We start from the raw sequence: 18,478 nt of genomic DNA, 5'->3' as shown, positions 1-18,478 counted from the left end.
GCTATATGGGATGAGAGCAGCAGCAAGGCAAGGCAGGAGTTCACTCCGGAAGTGTGTATCCTTTACGTGTGTAGGGGCTCATGCTGGGCTGGTGCAGAGAAGACTTAAAGTAGTTCATGGGCAGGAGCAGAATGGTGGATCCCTGACTTCATGGATCCACTGGCCATTCCCTTCATGTGGGATTAGAGGCACAAGAAGAGTGAAGCTAGAGCAGCATGGCTAGTTGAAAATTTCTGACCAACTTTTTTTCCAATGGAAAATTGGGTTTTTGACTAAATAAACGTTTTTTGCAGAAAGCACTATCTGATGGATTTTTCATCAGAAACCCTAATCTCCCCCTCTCCACCCATTGTCCAAAACTTAGATATTTTACAGTTGCCAAAGACATTTTGGTTTTTTAACAAAAAGCCAGACTTTTCCACAAAAAGAAACCATTTTTTCTACCTTCTCTATGATTCAGTCAGGAAGCTGGAATAGTGACTGCCACCCAGGTGTTGAAAAGGACTCTGAAACTTATGGAGTTCCAGTTTATCAGCTGTACTTGGACTTCACATCGGAGTATAATTGGCCCCAAAATTAATTATTAATCAGCACAAAAAAGTTAAGAATGTTTTGTAGTGAATTTTTTTCCATATATGACTTCAGCTAGGCCCTTTGGCTCACATCCAGCATAAACAGAAATCCTAAAGAAATCAGTCTGAACTATGAAAAATACATGAACACCACAGACTTTCAAAACCTGAAACTGCGCAAAAATAAAAGCACCAGGCCAAGGCACTAAATTAAAACTGCAAAGAGGAGTGATTCTTTCTATAGATTTTTCCACAATATTTGTGATCTATATTTCTCAGTCTATTATCTGTATCTTTTTAATAGTGCCTCCGAGGAACACATTTTTATAAATTATAGCAGTCTCGTTAGGAAAATGTTATGACATAACATAATTCAAAATAGCCTTCTCCAGAATACAGTGTACAGTACTACACCATACAGAACACTAGAAAACATAATATAGCAGCAAGAGGAAAATAATTCCAGTTATAACTTCTTCAGCTCTAGGCTAAGATCATCAGTTTGGAATGCAGGCATGTTCTTTTACTTTTTACTTTAAAAACAAAAGAAAACTTAACCTTAAAGCTAGGAATATATACAACCCTGGAAGCAGTTAAAATAGTCTATGCTGCTATATAATGGAATGAGAAGGCTCTTACTCTTTACATTAAACTGCTGTTTGTTCCATTTATTCTATACAGCTACCATATGTTGAAAGTTGCAGGTACATCTGGACAGTGATGGAAAGTGTATAAAGCACTTTTGCTATTTTTGTTCCCATTACTGGAAAAAAATAGTGCAGGGTTTATTGGCACAGGATGTAAAAATATAAATATCTACAGAAAATCTGAAATCTGCAGACAGTTTGTTTACTGGTTACAAACCTCTACAGCAGTTTTAAGTGAACCCTGCGCCATCAGCCAGTTAAGCCAAAAAAAAAGTATGCCGCAGATGTGCCGTACATGATCCTCAGAGAATGGGATGTTGGCTGCACTGGACACCACACTGTAGCTAAATCCATCTGGCATCAGCATGGGCTGTAGAAGTGCTGTGTCTTGTCACTGGAGTGATGTATATTGATGGCAGGTAGTGAGTGGGAGACGACAGAGCTGAGAAACCAGATTTTATTTTATTTTTTAAGAGGGGAATGTGTAATGCTCCATATTCTAATACAGGAGGCAGCTCATCAGAGAAAATGTACACACCTTACCTTAAAAAAAAATCTTTAAAACTTACCTATAAAACTTAACTTAAAATAATAGTGGAAATTTGCTGTGTTCAATACAGTGTGTTCTATTCAGCCCCACAGAATAATTTTCACGTTATCCAAGTTTAAATAAACACAATTGAGATTAGTTAAATAATAAAGCAACAGTGAGGTATCTGATAACTGCAGGGAGCTTCTGCAGGTATGAATGACAATATAATTATTCTTTACTATAAGGCACAAACAACCACATAATAAAAATACCAGAACTGTCATTTTCTTCCATTGACAGAGTGCTGGGTGGTCTCTTTCTACCAATTTTCTCCAGTTTCTACACTGGCTTCCTATAGAATAGAGATTCAAGATCAAAATCTTGATCCTTATCTTCAAGGCCCTCAATGGCCTGGGCCTCACACACCTAAAAGACCATCCCAAGGTCCAGGCTGACGACTGTGGCTGTCCACCCCTCAGGCACAATGGAACTTTTTACCATAAGGGTACAGCTTATCTGTGCAGGGGCTAGTCTCAAATTGTGGAACAAATTCCCACAGGAACTAAGGACCATTACAAAACCCACCACCATCCACTCCATATGCAAGGCATATTTCTTTGACCTCGCCAGCGGCACTCTGGGTCTTCGGCGGCACGACCTTCACTCGTTCCGGGTCTTCGGCGGCACCTTGGTGGCGAGACCTTCAGTGCGAGTGAGGGCCTGCTGCCGGAGCGCCACTGGGTGAGTAAAAGTGTCGCAGTGGGTGGTGCCTTTTTTGGATTGCTCCCCCTGTTCCCTCCATCTGGCTGTTGTTAGTCTTGACACTTAATGCTGTAACGGAAGGCACTCAGATACTACAGCGACGAGGGCGGTATAAGAACCTATCAAGAACAGAGCAGAACTGACTTCCTGGGCTAGGATGAATAACAGAGCTGGGGTGGAGTTAAACAGCAGGCAGTTGATAGAAGAATAGAAGGAGTGTCCCTATGTGGAAAAATAAGCATCTGTGTGACTGGACAAGGCCAGATTGTGACTATAAGCCCCTAGTCAAATTGGTTTATAAAGTTTATAAATTAGATTCAGTGATGGATATTCTGAATGAATATTGGATTACTGACAAAATGTTTTTTATTAATTTGTATTAATTTGTTTCTCATCATTCTTACCTTGGTAGTGGTGCTCATGTCCATGTGCTACATTCAGTTTCCTGTCTTCAAGGACTGTCACTGTATATCCATATTGTGCTAGGATGCGCTGATATAGCTGAAGTTCTTTTTTATCACAGGAAGGAGGAATGTATAAAATTGCTCTTCTTGTATGACTCCCAAAGTACTTAAGAATGGAATCTTCGATCTAACAGAAAACAGAATGCAAAGACAATACCCATAAGACAAGGTAGGATCATGAAACACTGTTGTTATTTTTCACAAAACCATGCTATCATCTTAGATACCAAACCAAATGGAGATTTTCAAGAATATAAAAGTGTGGATTGAGGTACTTAATTGTCTAGTTCTCAAACGCTGGATCTTTAGAGCTAAATGCTCCTAAGGCCCAGGACCTTCACTCAGAACCAGGCCAAAGGAATAGAACCAAATGCATGAGACACAATGCAAAGTTTTCTACAACTGTTCCCCTCTTCACTATCAAAAACTGAAGATGTACAAACAGCCTGAGAGCCCAGTAAAAGTGATTCAGTTCTCATCTGCTGGTGTGGAGATAAGAGGAGGGAGGACAATGGGAGGTGTCTATGGGTGCTGGTCCACTAAGATTCAGTCACACAACCTGTCAGAATTCAAGAAGCTCTCAAAAGCCCCATACCTTGTCTTCACAGACTGTGAGCTTCGCAAGGCAAGGTCAATGTCCTTGTTCGTGTTTTGTACAAGCATATGGCCAGTGCTTAATAAACAATAACATGATATGTAACTTTTATGGGATGGGGAAGTGAAGTCAAGAGAACAGAAGGGAGGAGCCAGGAAAGGCCCCACTACCACTAATGTCAAGTCTGTCAGGCAGCATGGAAGAGGAGAGAGAGCAGCCGGGGGGAGGGCTGAGAATTAGCATTGGAGATGTGGTTGCTCAGATGAAAGGAGAGGTTGGACTGAAGTCTTCCCAGGTGGTGCAGTGGGAGAGTGAAGTAAGACTAGTATTCAAGATGGTTGAGGGGAGGAGGATGCTGAATTGGGAGGGGATGCAGGTGGACACTAGGCAGGAGCACTACTCTGCGAGCAGCCAGACATGCCAGAGTGTGACAGTGTCTCTATGCCAGCTGTGCTGGGCCAGGAAAGTAACTTACTTTAGGGAGAAGAGAAGCTCAGAAACCATGCTAAAATGGCCTGAGTAAAGCATGAGTAAAGCCATTTTATCGGGGATTCACCACAGGGTGATGAGCAACATAACCGGAGGCAGGTATCACCAGACTCATCCCCGTTCCGCATAGGTTAGCCGTGCTTCCTATATGCTCCACAGACTAAGACTTATGTTGTGAGTTTGGCATTTCATTTTGGAAGCAGTTCCTTCTATGGTCACTCTTATCCCTTGCAAGAGTGAGTTTCATTAATCTAGAGCCAGCTCTTGTGAAAGTTCTGCGTCCCACACTCATGAACCTCCGCTACTGGCTGACAGTTTCATTGTTCTAACGGGACCCAGATGTGTCAGAATGTCACGATAGCAATTTGATTCTATTGGTATTTGAGTAACACGCCGTGTGTGCACAGCAATATGTGGGGGGGATGAGAAGACTACAAATGCTAAGAGTCACACGGTACATAAAAATAGCATGTTCTGCATGGAAAAAAATGTGACTGTATTTGGAGTTTCCTAGATGCTGTTTTGCAGAAGGATAGTTACTTTATTAAACTGGATTTTCTCCCTGCGAGAAGTATTTCTATTTAGAGGGCTTTAATGCAGGGTTATCAAGTTATCTACTGGCAAGTACATGAACTTTAAGTTGACATTAGAAAAAAAATCTATTTTAAAAACTAAAAGTTGTCTAGTTTTAGTAAGTTTACATTGGAATGCACACAGGAAGTGCTATACAATTGAAGAGTCATCAGTCTTTATTAAGAGGCTACGCAGAAAAAAAAAGGACAGATTTTTGGTATAAACAAATGTCATTCAAGATGCTTCCAGTTGTTTATAGATCTGGTAAGTCACACTCACTGCCGTCTCTTCCCAAATCACAGGATGTAGCTTTATGTTACACTTGGCTCAAGTGTAAAATTCTTTGCCGCAGTATAAACTATTTTAGATCCCTGAATCACTAGTACTCTTCTGTTTTTATTATAGAACACACATCCCTATGAGTGGGATGAGCATAACTGATAACGAGACATGCTGAAATATGTCTATAATACTACGAGAGTCATCTAGATATATTTAATGAATCTGTAATCCAAGAACATTTTAGATGTTAGAATAGTCAGATAACAAATTCTGATCACATGCCTAAAGGAACAAGAATACATAGGAAATGATCAGGTCAGAATTACGTTACATAAACTTGTAATAGATCCTCCTCCTGTCCTTGTGGTATTTTTATAACATATTAGCAGTGAGACTGGCATGACCTGTGCTACATTGCCTTATAATACCCCTTCCACTCTCTCCTCTTCCTGTCCCCCATTCTGTTTTATTTTTTCTTCTATCTTTTCCTTTTTCTCTTCTGTACTTCCTATATAATTACAGAATCTACTAGAAGTCTTGTCTCCTCACATTCCTCCTTGTGGCTGCTCTACTCCTGACTCCCCATTCTCTCTTTCCCCTCCTTCCTCCCTTCCCTTCCCCTCCCCCACCTACCGTATGGTTCTTGCTTTGTACACTGGGTCTCTCCCCTACTCCTGCCCAATATGTGGTAACATCAGAGGTAATTAAGCCAGTCATCCCCGACTCCTTCCATTTCATGTACATAATGCAAGGGAGCCACTCCTCACTCCACTTTGCACAAGGAAACATGATTTTCTATGCCACTGTAAACCCAACAGGGTGAATTAAGGACAGACAGATAGAGAGCTTTGGGGCCAGATCCAGAGCCACGCTCAGGATCTGGCACTTAATTTGGAATAACTGTCTTTGCTTGGTTTGTGTCCATTCCTTTCTGATCTAGATTGCAGCTGTTTTGGGTAAGGCTTATGCTTTCCTCTGTCTGGCACCACCATGCACACTCCCAGTGCTCAAGAAATAACATTTATTTAATGCCCTTTTGTGTGCTTTCCATCAGAGGACATTCTAAACATGTCCCTACCATAAAATCTCTCCCTCTTTCATAATGGTAGGTAATTCGCCTGCAGCAACACTAGAGGATGCTTTTAGTATTTTGTTTAAAGCCGTTTTTAATTGTTTTTCCCACACACCCAAGTACATATCTATTTTAACCTGAAACTGAGGGGTACTCCAGGTACATTGCATGGGATGTACCTCACCCTCACAGCCCACCCCCACCTCCACTAATATGCCAGGCAACCCTACACTTTAGGCAGCCTCTCTTGTCTTCAGGAGCACTATTGTTCCTTCCATTTCCACACATTTCGAACCTTCTCCTGCTCCCTATTAAAAAGCCTGTGTCCTTTCCCAAGTCAGCACCTGCTCCTCCCAGTCACTGCCTGACTCCACTGTCCCAGCTGCAAATCCTACCCTCTCCTTATCGCCCATTTATTCCCCTCACTCCCAGATCTAGCACTAGTCACTGTCCTCCCTCAACCACATCCACAGATGAGAGTAGACATGGAGCTTACATGGCATTTCCCTGCTGCGCCCTGCTTTCTGATGCCCCTGCTAATGATTGTTCAGGAGTTCCTTAGAGGAACTTTGAACCCTTACACTTCAGAAACTCTGCTTAAGGAGGACTTTTTAATATGATGGTGATAATATTTAGCTCCTTATATTGCTCTCCTCCAGAGATCTCAAAGAATTTGACAAAGAAGACTATATATCATTATCCCCATTTTACAGATTTGAAGATTGCAGCACACCGAGGTGAATGACTTGCCCCAGGTCATCCATCAGCTTGGTGGTAGAGACAGGAATGTAACTCAGGTTTTCAGAGTCTAGCATCCTATCCACTTGACTCAGATGTTTTGGTGTAACCTATTATTAAATCATTGACGCCCTCTGAAGGGGAAGGTGGTCATATAGGAGCCTGAACCACTCTAGATACTAAATCAGAAAGGGAACTGTTACTAGCTGGTGGTTTTGAGAACTGTTTTCTCTTTTAATGTTATTTAATGCTTTTTAATTTAAGCCCTACTGACCAACATTAGTGAGCATAGAGCTGTTACTTTCTTTCTGCTACACCAATGCTTCCTTATTTTATCCCCCTGCTGGATAAGTGTTATGTTGGATGATGCCACCTCATGTTAGATACCTGTGGAGGTCTATGAATCATAGAATCATAGAATATCAGGGTTGGAAGAGACCTCAGGAGGTCATCTAGTCCAACCCCCTGCTCAAAGCAGGATCAATCCCCAACTAAATCATCCCAGCCAGGGCTTTGTCAAGCCTGACCTTAAAAACTTTTAAGGAAGGAGATTCCACCACCTCCCCAGGTAACGCATTCCAGTGTTTCACCACCCTCCTAGTGAAAAAGTTTTCCTAATATCCAACCTAAACCTCCCCCACTGCAACTTGAGACCATTACTCCTCATTCCTGTCATCTGCTACCACTGAGAACAGTCTAGATCCATCCTCTTTGGAACCCCCTTTCAGGTAGTTGAAAGCAGCTATCAAATCCCCCCTCATTCTTCTCTTCTGCAAACTAAACAATCCCAATTCCCTCAGCCTCTCCTCATAAGTCATGTGTTCCTGTCCCCTAATAATTTTTGTTGCCCTCCGCTGGACGTTTTCCAATTTTTTCCACATCCCTCTTCTAGTGTGGGGCCCAAAACTGGACACAGTACTCCAGATGAGGCCTCACCAATGTTGAATAGAGGGGAATGATCACGTCCCTCGATCTGCTGACAATGCTCCTACATATACATTCCAAAATGCCATTGGCCTTCTTGGCAACAAGGGCACACTGTTGACTCCTATCCAGCTTCTCGTCCACTGTAACCCCTAGGTCCTTTTCTGCAGAACTGCTGCCGAGCCATTCGGTCCCTAGCCTGTAGTGGTGCATGGGATTCTTCCTTCCTAAGTGCAGGACTCTGCGCTTGTCCTTGTTGAACCTCATCAGATTTCTTTTGGCCCAATCCTCCAATTTGTCTAGGGCCCTCTGTATCCTGTCCCTGCCCCTCCAGCGTATCTACCTCTCCTCCCAGTTTAGTGTCATCTGGAAACTAGCTGAGGGTGCAATCCACACCATCCACCAGATCATTAATGAAGATATTGAACAAAACCGGCCCAAGGACCGACCCTTGGGGCACTCCACTTGATACCGGCTGCCAACAAGACCTGGAACCATGGATCACTACTCGTTGAGCCCGACAATCTAGCCAGCTTTCTATCCACCTTATAATGCATTGATTCAGCCCATACTTCTTTAACTTGCTGGCAAGAATACTGTGGGAGACTGTATCAAAAGCTTTGCTAAAGTCAAGGAACAACACGTCCACTGATTTCCCCTCATCCACAGAGCCAGTTATCTTGTCATAGAAGGCATGACTTGCCCTTGGTGAATCCATGCTGACTGTTCCTGATTACTTTCCTCTTCTCTAAGTGCTTCAGAATTGATTCCTTGAGGACCTGCTCCATGACTTTTCCAGGGACTGAGGTGAGGCTGACTGACCTGTAGTTTCCAGGATCCTCCTCCTTCCCTTTTTTAAAGATGGGCACTACATTAGTCTTTTTCCAGTCATCCGGGACCTCCCCCGATCGCCATGAGTTTTCAAAGATAATGGCCAATAGCTCTGCAATCACATCCGCCAACTCCTTTAGCACTCTCGGATGCAGCGCATCCGGCCCCATGGACTTGTGCTCATCCAGCTTTTCTAAATAGTCCCGAACCACTTCTTTCTCCACAGGGCTGGTCACCTCCTCCCCATGCTGGGCTGCCCAGTGCAGCAGTCTGGGAGCTGACCTTGTTCATGAAGACAGAGGCAAAAAAAAAGCATTGAGTATATTAGCTTTTACCACATCCTCACTAGGTCACTAGGTTGCCTCCCTCATTCAGTAAGGCGATCACACTTTCCTTGACTTTCTTCTTGTTGCTAACATACCTGAAGAAACCCTTCTTGTTACCCTTAACATCTCTTGCCAGCTGCAACTCCAGGTGTGATTTGCCCTTCCTGATTTCACTCCTGCATGCCCGAGCAATATTTTTATACTCCTCCCTGGTCATTTGTCCAATCTTCCACTTCTTGTAAGCTTCTTTTTTGTGGTTAAGATCAGCAAGGATTTCACTGTTAAGCCAAGCTGGTCGCCTGTCATATTTACTATTCTTTCTACACATCAGGATGGTTTGTCCCTGTAACCTCAAAAAGGATTCTTGAAAATACAGCCAGCAATCCTGGACTCCTTTCCCCCTCATGTTATTCTCCCAGGGGATCCTGCCCATCAGTTCCCTGAAGCTGTCAAAGACTGCTTTTCTGAATCATCTGTGGATGTGGTTGAGGGAGGACAGGGGCCAGTGCTAGATCTGGGAGTGAGTATTCTTGCCAGCAAGTTAAAAAAGTATGGATTGGATGAATGGACTATAAGGTGGATAAAAGCTGGTTTGATTGTCGGGCTCAACGGGTAGTAATCAACAGCTTGATGTCTAGTTGGCAGCCAGTATCAAGCGGAGTACCCCAGGGGTCGGTCCTGGGGCCGGTTTTGTTCAACATCTTTATCAATGATCTGGATGATGGGATTAATTGCCATTAATTAACCCTCAGCAAATTCGCAGATGACACTAAACTGTGGGGAGAGGTAGATAAGCTGGAGGGTAGGGATAGGGTCCAGAGTGACCTAGACAAATTGGAGGATTGGGCCAAAAGAAATCTGATGAGGTTCAACAAGGACAAGTGCAGAGTCCTGCACTTAGGAAGGAAGAATCACATGCACCTCTGCAGGCTGGGGACCAACTGGCTAAGCAGCAGTTCTGCAGAAAAGGACCTTGGGATTACAGTGAATAAGAAGCTAGATATGAGTCAGCAGTGTGCCCTCGTTGCCAAGAAGACCAACGGCATATTGGGCTGTATTAGTAGGAGTGTTGCCAGCAAATCAAGGGAAGTGATTTTTCCCCTCTGTCATAAATATAAAGGGAAGGGTAAACCCCTTTGAAATCCCTCCTGGCCAGGGGAAAGCTCCTCTCACCTGTAAAGGGTTAAGAAGCTAAAGGTAACCTCCCTGGCACCTGACCAAAATGACCAATGAGGAGACAAGATACTTTCAAAAGCTGGGAGGAGGGAGAGAAAAAAAGGGTCTGTGTGTCTGTCTAGATACTGGTTTTCTGCCGGGGATAGACCAGGAATGGAGTCTTAGAACTTTTAGTAAGTAATCTAGCTAGGCATGTGTTAGATTATGATTTCTTTAAATGGCTGAGAAAAGAACTGTGCTGAATAGAATAACTATTTCTGTCTGTGTATCTTTTTTGTAACTTAAGGTTTTGCCTAGAGGGGTTCTCTATGTTTTTGAAGCTAATTACCCTGTAAGATATCTACCATCCTGATTTTACAGGGGGGATTTCTTTACCTCTATTTACTTCTATTTTTATTAAAAGTCTTCTTGTAAGAAACTGAATGCTTTTTCATTGTTCTCAGATCCAAGGGTTTGGGTCTGTGGTCACCTATGCAAATTGGTGAGGCTTTTTATCCAACATTTCCCAGGAAAGGGGGGGTGCAAGTGTTGGGAGGATTGTTCATTGTTCTTAAGATCCAAGGGTCTGGGTCTGTAGTCACCTAGGCAAATTGGTGAGGCTTTTTACCAAACCTTGTCCAGGAAGTGGGGTGCAAGGTTTTGGGAAGTATTTTGGGGGGGAAAGACGCGTCCAAACAGCTCTTCCCCAGTAACCAGTATTAGTTTGGTGGTGGTAGCAGCCAATCCAAGGACAACGGGTGGAATATTTTGTACCTTGGGGAAGTTTTGACCTAAGCTGGTAAAGATAAGCTTAGGAGGTTTTTCATGCAGGTCCCCACATCTGTACCCTAGAGTTCAGAGTGAGGGAGGAACCTTGACACCCTCTATTCAGCACTGGTGAGGCCACACCTGGAGTACTGCCTCCAGTTTTGGTCCCCCCACTGGAGAAGGGATGTGGACAAATTGGAGAGATTTCAGTGGAGGGCAACAAAAATGAACAGGCTTGTATCAAACACTGCTCAGTCAGAATGGGGCAGAGGCCTAGAATCTGTGTGGCACCATTCCCTGCTCAGCCAGGAGAGCTCTGTTTGAAAATCCCACTGAAGGATTATACTTCTGCAGAGTCCGCTCTATGTCTCCTATGAAGCAGATACATGGGAAGTCTGCCACATGGCTCCTGAAGGAGCAGTGCTTCCAGGGCAGAGGGCCCCACTGTGGTAGACACAGACAGGCTATCTTCTATAGATCCTCTATAGATCTAGGAGTGCCTTTCCAGTGAATTCTCTGGTCCCTGGGCTTGGAGGCCTCAGCCCATGCCAACTCTGATGCCATCCTAAACCGTCCTTATGATGATATGCTCCCATCGGAAGGAGCAAGATGGCTCCTGGTATTGCCAAACTTCTCCTCCCTCCCTCTTGGACTTCAGTTGTACTGCACACGGAATCTTCCCTAGGCTATGGATTAGCTGGAATATTTATAACACACTAACCTTACAAATATGCCAATACACCAATTAAACACAATGCAGTCAGAGAGAGAGAGAGATGAAAGACCGCAGTTACAACGGAGCAATGAAGCAGGCTTCAGTTCTTAGGCAAATGTTTTTAAAAGTGCTGTAACTGGAAGATGGCCAGACACTGTTCCTATTGCTCATTAGGGACACTGATATTCATCAAAAAAACAGTTCAAACAACAAACTTTACATAAAAAAGCACTTCTGGCGAAAACATCCAGCACTGCCTTTCTAAAGTACCTAGACAGAAACCTTCCATATTCATTGCTGCCTCTGGAAACCAGTGATAAAATGGGTTCTGATATAGATTTTCCACACAAACAGAATCTACCACTACGGACATGTCCAGTTGCCTTGGAGATCTTGTTCGGGCTACACACATCAGAGAAACTTTCAAAAAAATAAGTCCTTCAGGTTGTTGGTCGCTAACATTTCCCACCACACACATACAGCCAAAACTAAAGCAATAAGAACCAAGTAAATCAACTAGTGGTGCACTCTGAAGGGTCGTCCTCCATAACTCCTGTAGTTTAACTATTAAATAAATGGCATTTCTATCAACTGACTTTCACAAAAATTCAATTTAGGATGATGGGATCTGTGGGAGTCAGATTTTGAGAATTCTGAATGTAGCAGCATGACCTGACGTTTAAGCTGATGCTATTAAATAATATAAGAGAAAGCTCAACGCTATTTCTCCCCTTTTTTCAAGATCCATGTGCAGTGCTCCCAAATTTATTTCCTCACCCCTGTATTTTCGGAGCACTCTGCATTCCTATACACATGTACAACTTCCTCTCTGTTTTCTTAACAAGTGAGGGTAGGGTTTTTAAAAAAACCTATAGTTGCATTGTATTAACAACAAATTGGCCAAATTAAATAACGTTTCCCTTATGCAGCAAGTGATCCCATATTTGTTTCCAGTACTCTATATAAAATACATTACGTCACTATCCACGTTGATCTAGTTACCAGTAGGAGTCTGTCAGAATTTCCAATATTATAGCAACAACATTCATATTTCTAAAGTTAGGGTTTGCCAGTTTTGCTTCTATAAACCCTTTTTCTCAGCCATAAAAATTCACTCTGGGCTGAGACTTGGCATAAAAGGAGCAGAACTCAACAGATTAAAATAATCTGTTCAAATACTGTATCATTTTACCGCTTTGACTCTTTTTGGTACTCCGATAGCTTGACTGTGTGGTGGGATTAGTCCAGAAGGTGAATTAACTGCCTTTGGAATATTCAAAAATAATTTTGAAATGAAGACAAGTTTCTGTTTTAAAGCTAGTTTAATAAAGGTTTTTCTTCCCAGATTAGAAATTTCAGATTCTTTGTTAGCAGGTGGATTTACTACATGTGCACCCATGTAAAAGGAACTAGTGAACAGCATCTCTGGCCCCAGTTCTACAAAACAAACATGGATGCATCCGATGAAGTGAGCTGTAGCTCACGAAAGCTCATGCTCAAATCAATTTGTTAGTCTCTAAGGTGCCACAAGTACTCCTTTTCTTTTTGCAGATACAGACTAACACGGTGCTACTCTGAAACCTGTCATTATGCAAGGCACTGAATTTAGCCATATGAAGTGGAAATCTATCAACTTCATGAAAAAACTCATACAGATACAGACATCATCTTCCTTTCCAAATGCAAACAGATGGACACCATACCAAAAGGACTGAAGGTAAAAAATCCATTACAATCTACATACCACACAGACTATGCTGACAGCTTGTGCCACACGCTCTCAAAGAAACTGCGGAACCACCTGATCAACATCCTCTACAGCAAACAGGGAAAGATTAAGAATGAGCTCTCAAAACTGGATACTCTCATAAAAAACAACCTTCCACACAAAATTTCTCGTGGCTGGACTTTACTAAAACTAGACAAGCCATTTACAACACACACTTTGCTTCTCTGCAAAAGAAAAAGGACATTAAACTATCTAAACTACTGCATGCCACAAGGGGCCACAATAGTGGTTCCCTTAATCCACCAAGCAATATTGTTAATCTATCCAACTATACTCTCAGCCCAGCAGAAGAATCTGTCCTATCTCAGGGCCTCTCCTTCTGCCCCTCCACCCCCACGAACATGATACAGTTCTGTGGTGACCTAGAATCCTATTTTCGACGTCTCCAACTCAAGGAATATTTCCAACACACCTCTGAACAACATACTAACCCACAGAGACCTTCCTACCAAGACTACAAAAAGAAGGATTCTGGGTGGACTCCTCCTGAAGGTCGAAACAACAGACTGGACTTCTACATAGAGTTCTTCCGCCGATGTGCACGGGCTGAAATTGTGGAAAAGCAACATCACTTGCCCCATAACCTCAGCTGTGCAGAACACAATGCCATCCACAGCTTCAGAAATAACTCTGACATCATAATCAAAAAGGCTGACAAAGGAGGTGCTGTCGTCATCATGAATAGGTCGGAATATAAACAAGAGGCTGCTAGGCAACTCTCCAACACCACTTTCTACAGGCCATTACCCTCTGATCCCACTGAGGGTTACCAAAAGAAACTACAGCATTTGCTCAAGAAACTCCCTGAAAAAGCACAAGAACAAATCTGCACAGACACACCCCTGGAACCCCGACCAGGGGTATTCTATCTGCTACCCAAGATCCATAAACCTGGAAATCCTTGACGCCCTATCATCTCAGGCATTGGCACCCTGACAGCAGGATTGTCTGGCTATGTAGACTCCCTCCTCAGGCTCTACGCTACCAGCACTCCCAGCTATCTTCGAGACACCACGGACTTCCTGAGGAAACTACAATCCATCGGTGATCTTCCTGAAAACACCATCCTAGCCACTATGGATGTAGAAGCCCTCTACACGAACATTCCACACAAAGATGGACTACAGGCCATCAGGAACACTATCCCCAATAATGTCACGGCAAACCTGGTGGCTGAACTTTGTGACTTTGTCCTCACCCATAACTATTTCACATTTGGGGACAATGTATACCTTCAAATCAGCGGCACTGCTATGGGTACCCGCATGGCCCCACAGTATGCCAACACTTTTATGGCTGACTTAGAACAACGCTTCCTCAGCTCTCGTCCCCTAATGCCCCTACTCTACTTGCACTACATTGATGACATCTTCATCATCTGGACCCATGGAAAAGAAGCCCTTGAGGAATTCCACTATGATTTCAACAATTTCCATCCCACTATCAACCTCAGCCTGGACCAGTCCACACAAGAGATCCACTTCCTGGACACTACGGTGCTAATAAGCGATGGTCACATAAACACCACCCTATACCGGAAACCTACTGACCGCTATACCTACCTACATGCCTCCAGCTTTCATCCAGACCACACCACATGATCCATTGTCTACAGCCAAGCTCTTTGATACAACAGCATTTGCTCCAACCCCTCAGAGACAAACACCTACGAGATCTCTATATAGCATTCTTACAACTACAATACCCACCTGCTGAAGTGACGAAACAGATTGACAGAGCCAGAAGAGTACCCAGAAGTTACCTACTACAGGACAGGCCCAACAAAGAAAATAACAGAACGCCACTAGCCATCACCTTCAGCCCCCAACTAAAACCTCTCCAGCGCAACATCAAGGATCTACAACCTATCCTGAAGGACGACCCATCACTCTCACAGATCTTGGGAGACAGGCCAGTCCTTGCTTACAGACAGCCCCCCAACCTGAAGCAAATACTCACCAGCAACCGCACACCACACAACAGAACCACTAACCCAGGAACCTATCCTTGCAACAAAGCCTGTTGCCAACTGTGTCCACATATCTATTCAGGGAACACCATCATAGGGCCTAATCACATCAGCCACACTATCAGAGGCTCATTCACCTGCACATCTACCAATGTGATCTATGCCATCATGTGCCAGCAATGCCCCTCTGCCATGTACATTGGCCAAACTGGACAGTCTCTGTGTAAAAGAATAAATGGACACAAATCAGACGTCAAGAATTATAACATTCAAAAACCAATCAGAGAACACTTCAATCTCTCTGGTCACTCGATTACAGACCTAAAAGTTGCAATTCTTCAACAAAAAAACTTCAAAAGCAGACTCCAACGAGAGACTGCTGAATTGGAATTAATTTGCAAACTGGATACAATTAACTTAGGCTTGAATAAAGACTGGGAGTGGATCGGTCATTACACAAAGTAAAACTATTTCCCCATGTTTATTTCCTCCACCCCCACACGCCCATCCCCTCACCCCACCCCGCTGTTCCTCAGACGTCCTTGTCAACTGCTGGAAATGGCCCACCTTGATTATCACTACAAAAGGTTTTTTCCCCCCTACTGTCCTGCTGGTAACAGCTCACCTTACCTGATCACTCTCGTTACAGTGTGTATGGTAACTAACACCCATTGTATCATGTTCTCTATGTATATACATCTCCCCACTGTATTTTCCACTGAATGCCTCCGATGAAGTGAGCTGTAGCTCATGAAAACTTATGCTCAAATAAATTTTTTAGTCTCTAAGGTGCCACAAGTACTCCTTTTCTTTTTGCAAATACAGACTAACAGGGCTGTTACTCTGAAACCTGTCATTATACAGAGTCACTGACACCTACTTAAGCTTTGATATGCAGTTTTAGATGATCTGCAAAGTGAGGTTTAAAGAAACCATGATGGACTAGCAAGTGAATAAATGTATGTAAAAGAAGAGTTTGTAATTATGTTTTAAATGTACATAATGAACTGGGGGGGAAGGGAGGGGAAATGAAAGAAAATATTTGTGTCCTATTCGGTCAACTCTCAAAAAAGTATGCTCGGTTAAAAACCAAAACAAAATGTACGTTGCTTAGGCTTTCAATGAACTACAAAAACAACTAGATTCACATAATACTAAAGCTCTAAATGATGTAATTATTTTCTATTGTAAAATGAGCATCTACTTTAGGCGTATTATAGAATGGCTGGGGAAATTGTCTGCCTAGGAGAAAATCCTTTGTCATTTTTTTCTTTAAATTGGTTTGGATTTTTTTAGGTTATGCTACTATAAAAATACAATAGATTTTACTGGTCTTTCTTTAACTTACATAACCCTAAAGCTGTTCCAGTTTAAAATATGAAATCTGGTCAGCAATTAGCTCAGACACTACATAAATACTGTTGTTGCTTTGGCCAAAAAGAAATTAGCTGAGATATTTAAAATTGAAAGGGGAAATCAGTTCCTTGGAGGTTTTTGAGATTCTTGGCTTATTGTGTACCACCACAAATATTGAGGCATTATCCATGTCTGACAGGCAAGCAAAAACAGTTTGAATGGTTGCTACAGAATTTCACTGATCATTACTTCATTGTGACAAATTAAACTCTTCTTCTGAAGACAATGGCCCCGATTCTCAGGTCTGGCTGAGCTCCTCCCAGTGCAGGACCCATCACCTTTTAAACTACCTGATTTTGGCCCCTTTACCCCACAATGTAAATTACAGGAAGCCTCAGGATTGCTGTCTCTGGCATACAGCTGCTCACAACCTCCAGGGACTATTCCAGCTACTGGGAATAGTTTGAGCACAGTAGCACTCTGGCCACATTCCCTTTTGCCTGACATGCTGCCTGCGTTGGATACTGCAAAGGGGTGACAGAGATCTTCTGTGCCAGCTGTATGTCACCCAATTAAACAGGCTTTATGGGCCCTTTACACACCGGGAACTCCTCAAAAGAAACACAATGTGAAAAGGAATCAAGCCCTATGTGAACAATGACAGTATTTTCAATGACACAGACAGGCGGTCAGAGAACTGACTAAATCCCATTGCTTTCAGTTAGAAGAGAACCAGCAGCGTAAGAGTGGATCCATCTAGATTTTTAGACAGCACTTACTAGGACAGCGTTCTGGTCCATGCCTTGGAATCCTAAGAACTACTGCAATACAAATAATAATAAATAACAGAAAACTTTGAATTAGTTTCACCATCCTTTAGGCTGAGCATTTGGGGCATTAGAGAGTCTTCCTTAATTCCAAAGGAGTCTTCTACACATTTTGTTGACTTGCACCATAGTGCATACAAATACAAATAAGGTGTTCTTGTTACTGTTTTATTTCACTTTTAAGTTCAAACACTTCCTGCATTGTTACAGGGAAGTTAATTTCCTGTTTCGCTTTCTGGAAGGCATTTAAAATGTTTTGGCTTACATGCTACAAGATTTCCCACTCAGGAAGAAGTGGGTTTTGGATCGAAATGGTTGGAATGTGATTCTGCTTCCCATTGTTTGCTGAATAAATATAGAACAGGCAAGTAAATTATGGTGATTTACTTTGATAGTTAGTTTCTGATGATGATATAAGCCACAAAAGTGAAGCTTGAGTTGCTGGCAGTCAATCACCAAGATGGAAGCATAGTGCTATCATTCAAAATTCCCTTGCTTCATGATTGTATACAGTTCATGGAACCAAATTCCAGTGCTATACCCCAGACAGACTACAAACCAAATCCCACTTGGCTAATTCACAAGAGCTGTTCCATGGATTTTAATAGAACTACTCACATGAGTGAAGTGAACAAGATCAGACCTGCTTTCTCCCTCCCTGTCCAGCTGCTGTCATCCCCCCTCCCACAGCTTCTCCTCCTCCTATGTGACAAACCCAATGAAACTGAGGAGTGATCAAAAAACTTTGTCTCCACTCTTCCCCGACTGCCTCCCACCACAGCATCTCTGCCTCCTCGTTTGTGTAAAAATAACTTTGCTTTACTGCCCCAGTATTTTTATATTCTACATTGCAGGAAGAGGTTTTGCTGCTCTACTAGGGTGAATTGGTTTCATCCCCTACCTCATGGCTATGAATTTAATTGGCTAAATCACATCACTGGCAGCGGCACTGTGGTTAACCCTGGATTCCATGCTGGATAAATTCCATTCTCCCACATTGTTTTCTACTATTTTGGTGCAAAGAGAAGCCTCTCTGTCTAATTATGTTATAGCAAAACTCTGAACATAATCTTAAGGAACAAATTCAGCATA

At 42.8% G+C, this 18,478-nt stretch overlaps 1 protein-coding gene across 3 annotated transcripts in view; it reads right to left on the bottom strand.

The window, feature by feature from the left end:
- Positions 1-18,478, bottom strand: part of CPED1 (cadherin like and PC-esterase domain containing 1) — a 217,317-nt gene that overhangs the window by 193,455 nt on the left and 5,384 nt on the right. For all 3 annotated transcript variants that reach the window (XM_073328194.1, XM_073328195.1, XM_073328196.1), the window contains exon 3: positions 2,918-3,104. In XM_073328194.1, the coding sequence (XP_073184295.1) occupies positions 2,918-3,104 (187 nt within the window). The remainder of the gene's footprint in view (positions 1-2,917; positions 3,105-18,478) is intronic.

The sequence above is a fragment of the Lepidochelys kempii genome, chromosome 1 (genome assembly GCF_965140265.1).
Source record: "Lepidochelys kempii isolate rLepKem1 chromosome 1, rLepKem1.hap2, whole genome shotgun sequence".
NCBI lineage: Eukaryota > Metazoa > Chordata > Testudines > Cheloniidae > Lepidochelys > Lepidochelys kempii.
The sequence above is the reverse complement of the archived record's forward strand: the minus strand, read 5'-3'. Positions and strand labels throughout refer to the sequence as shown.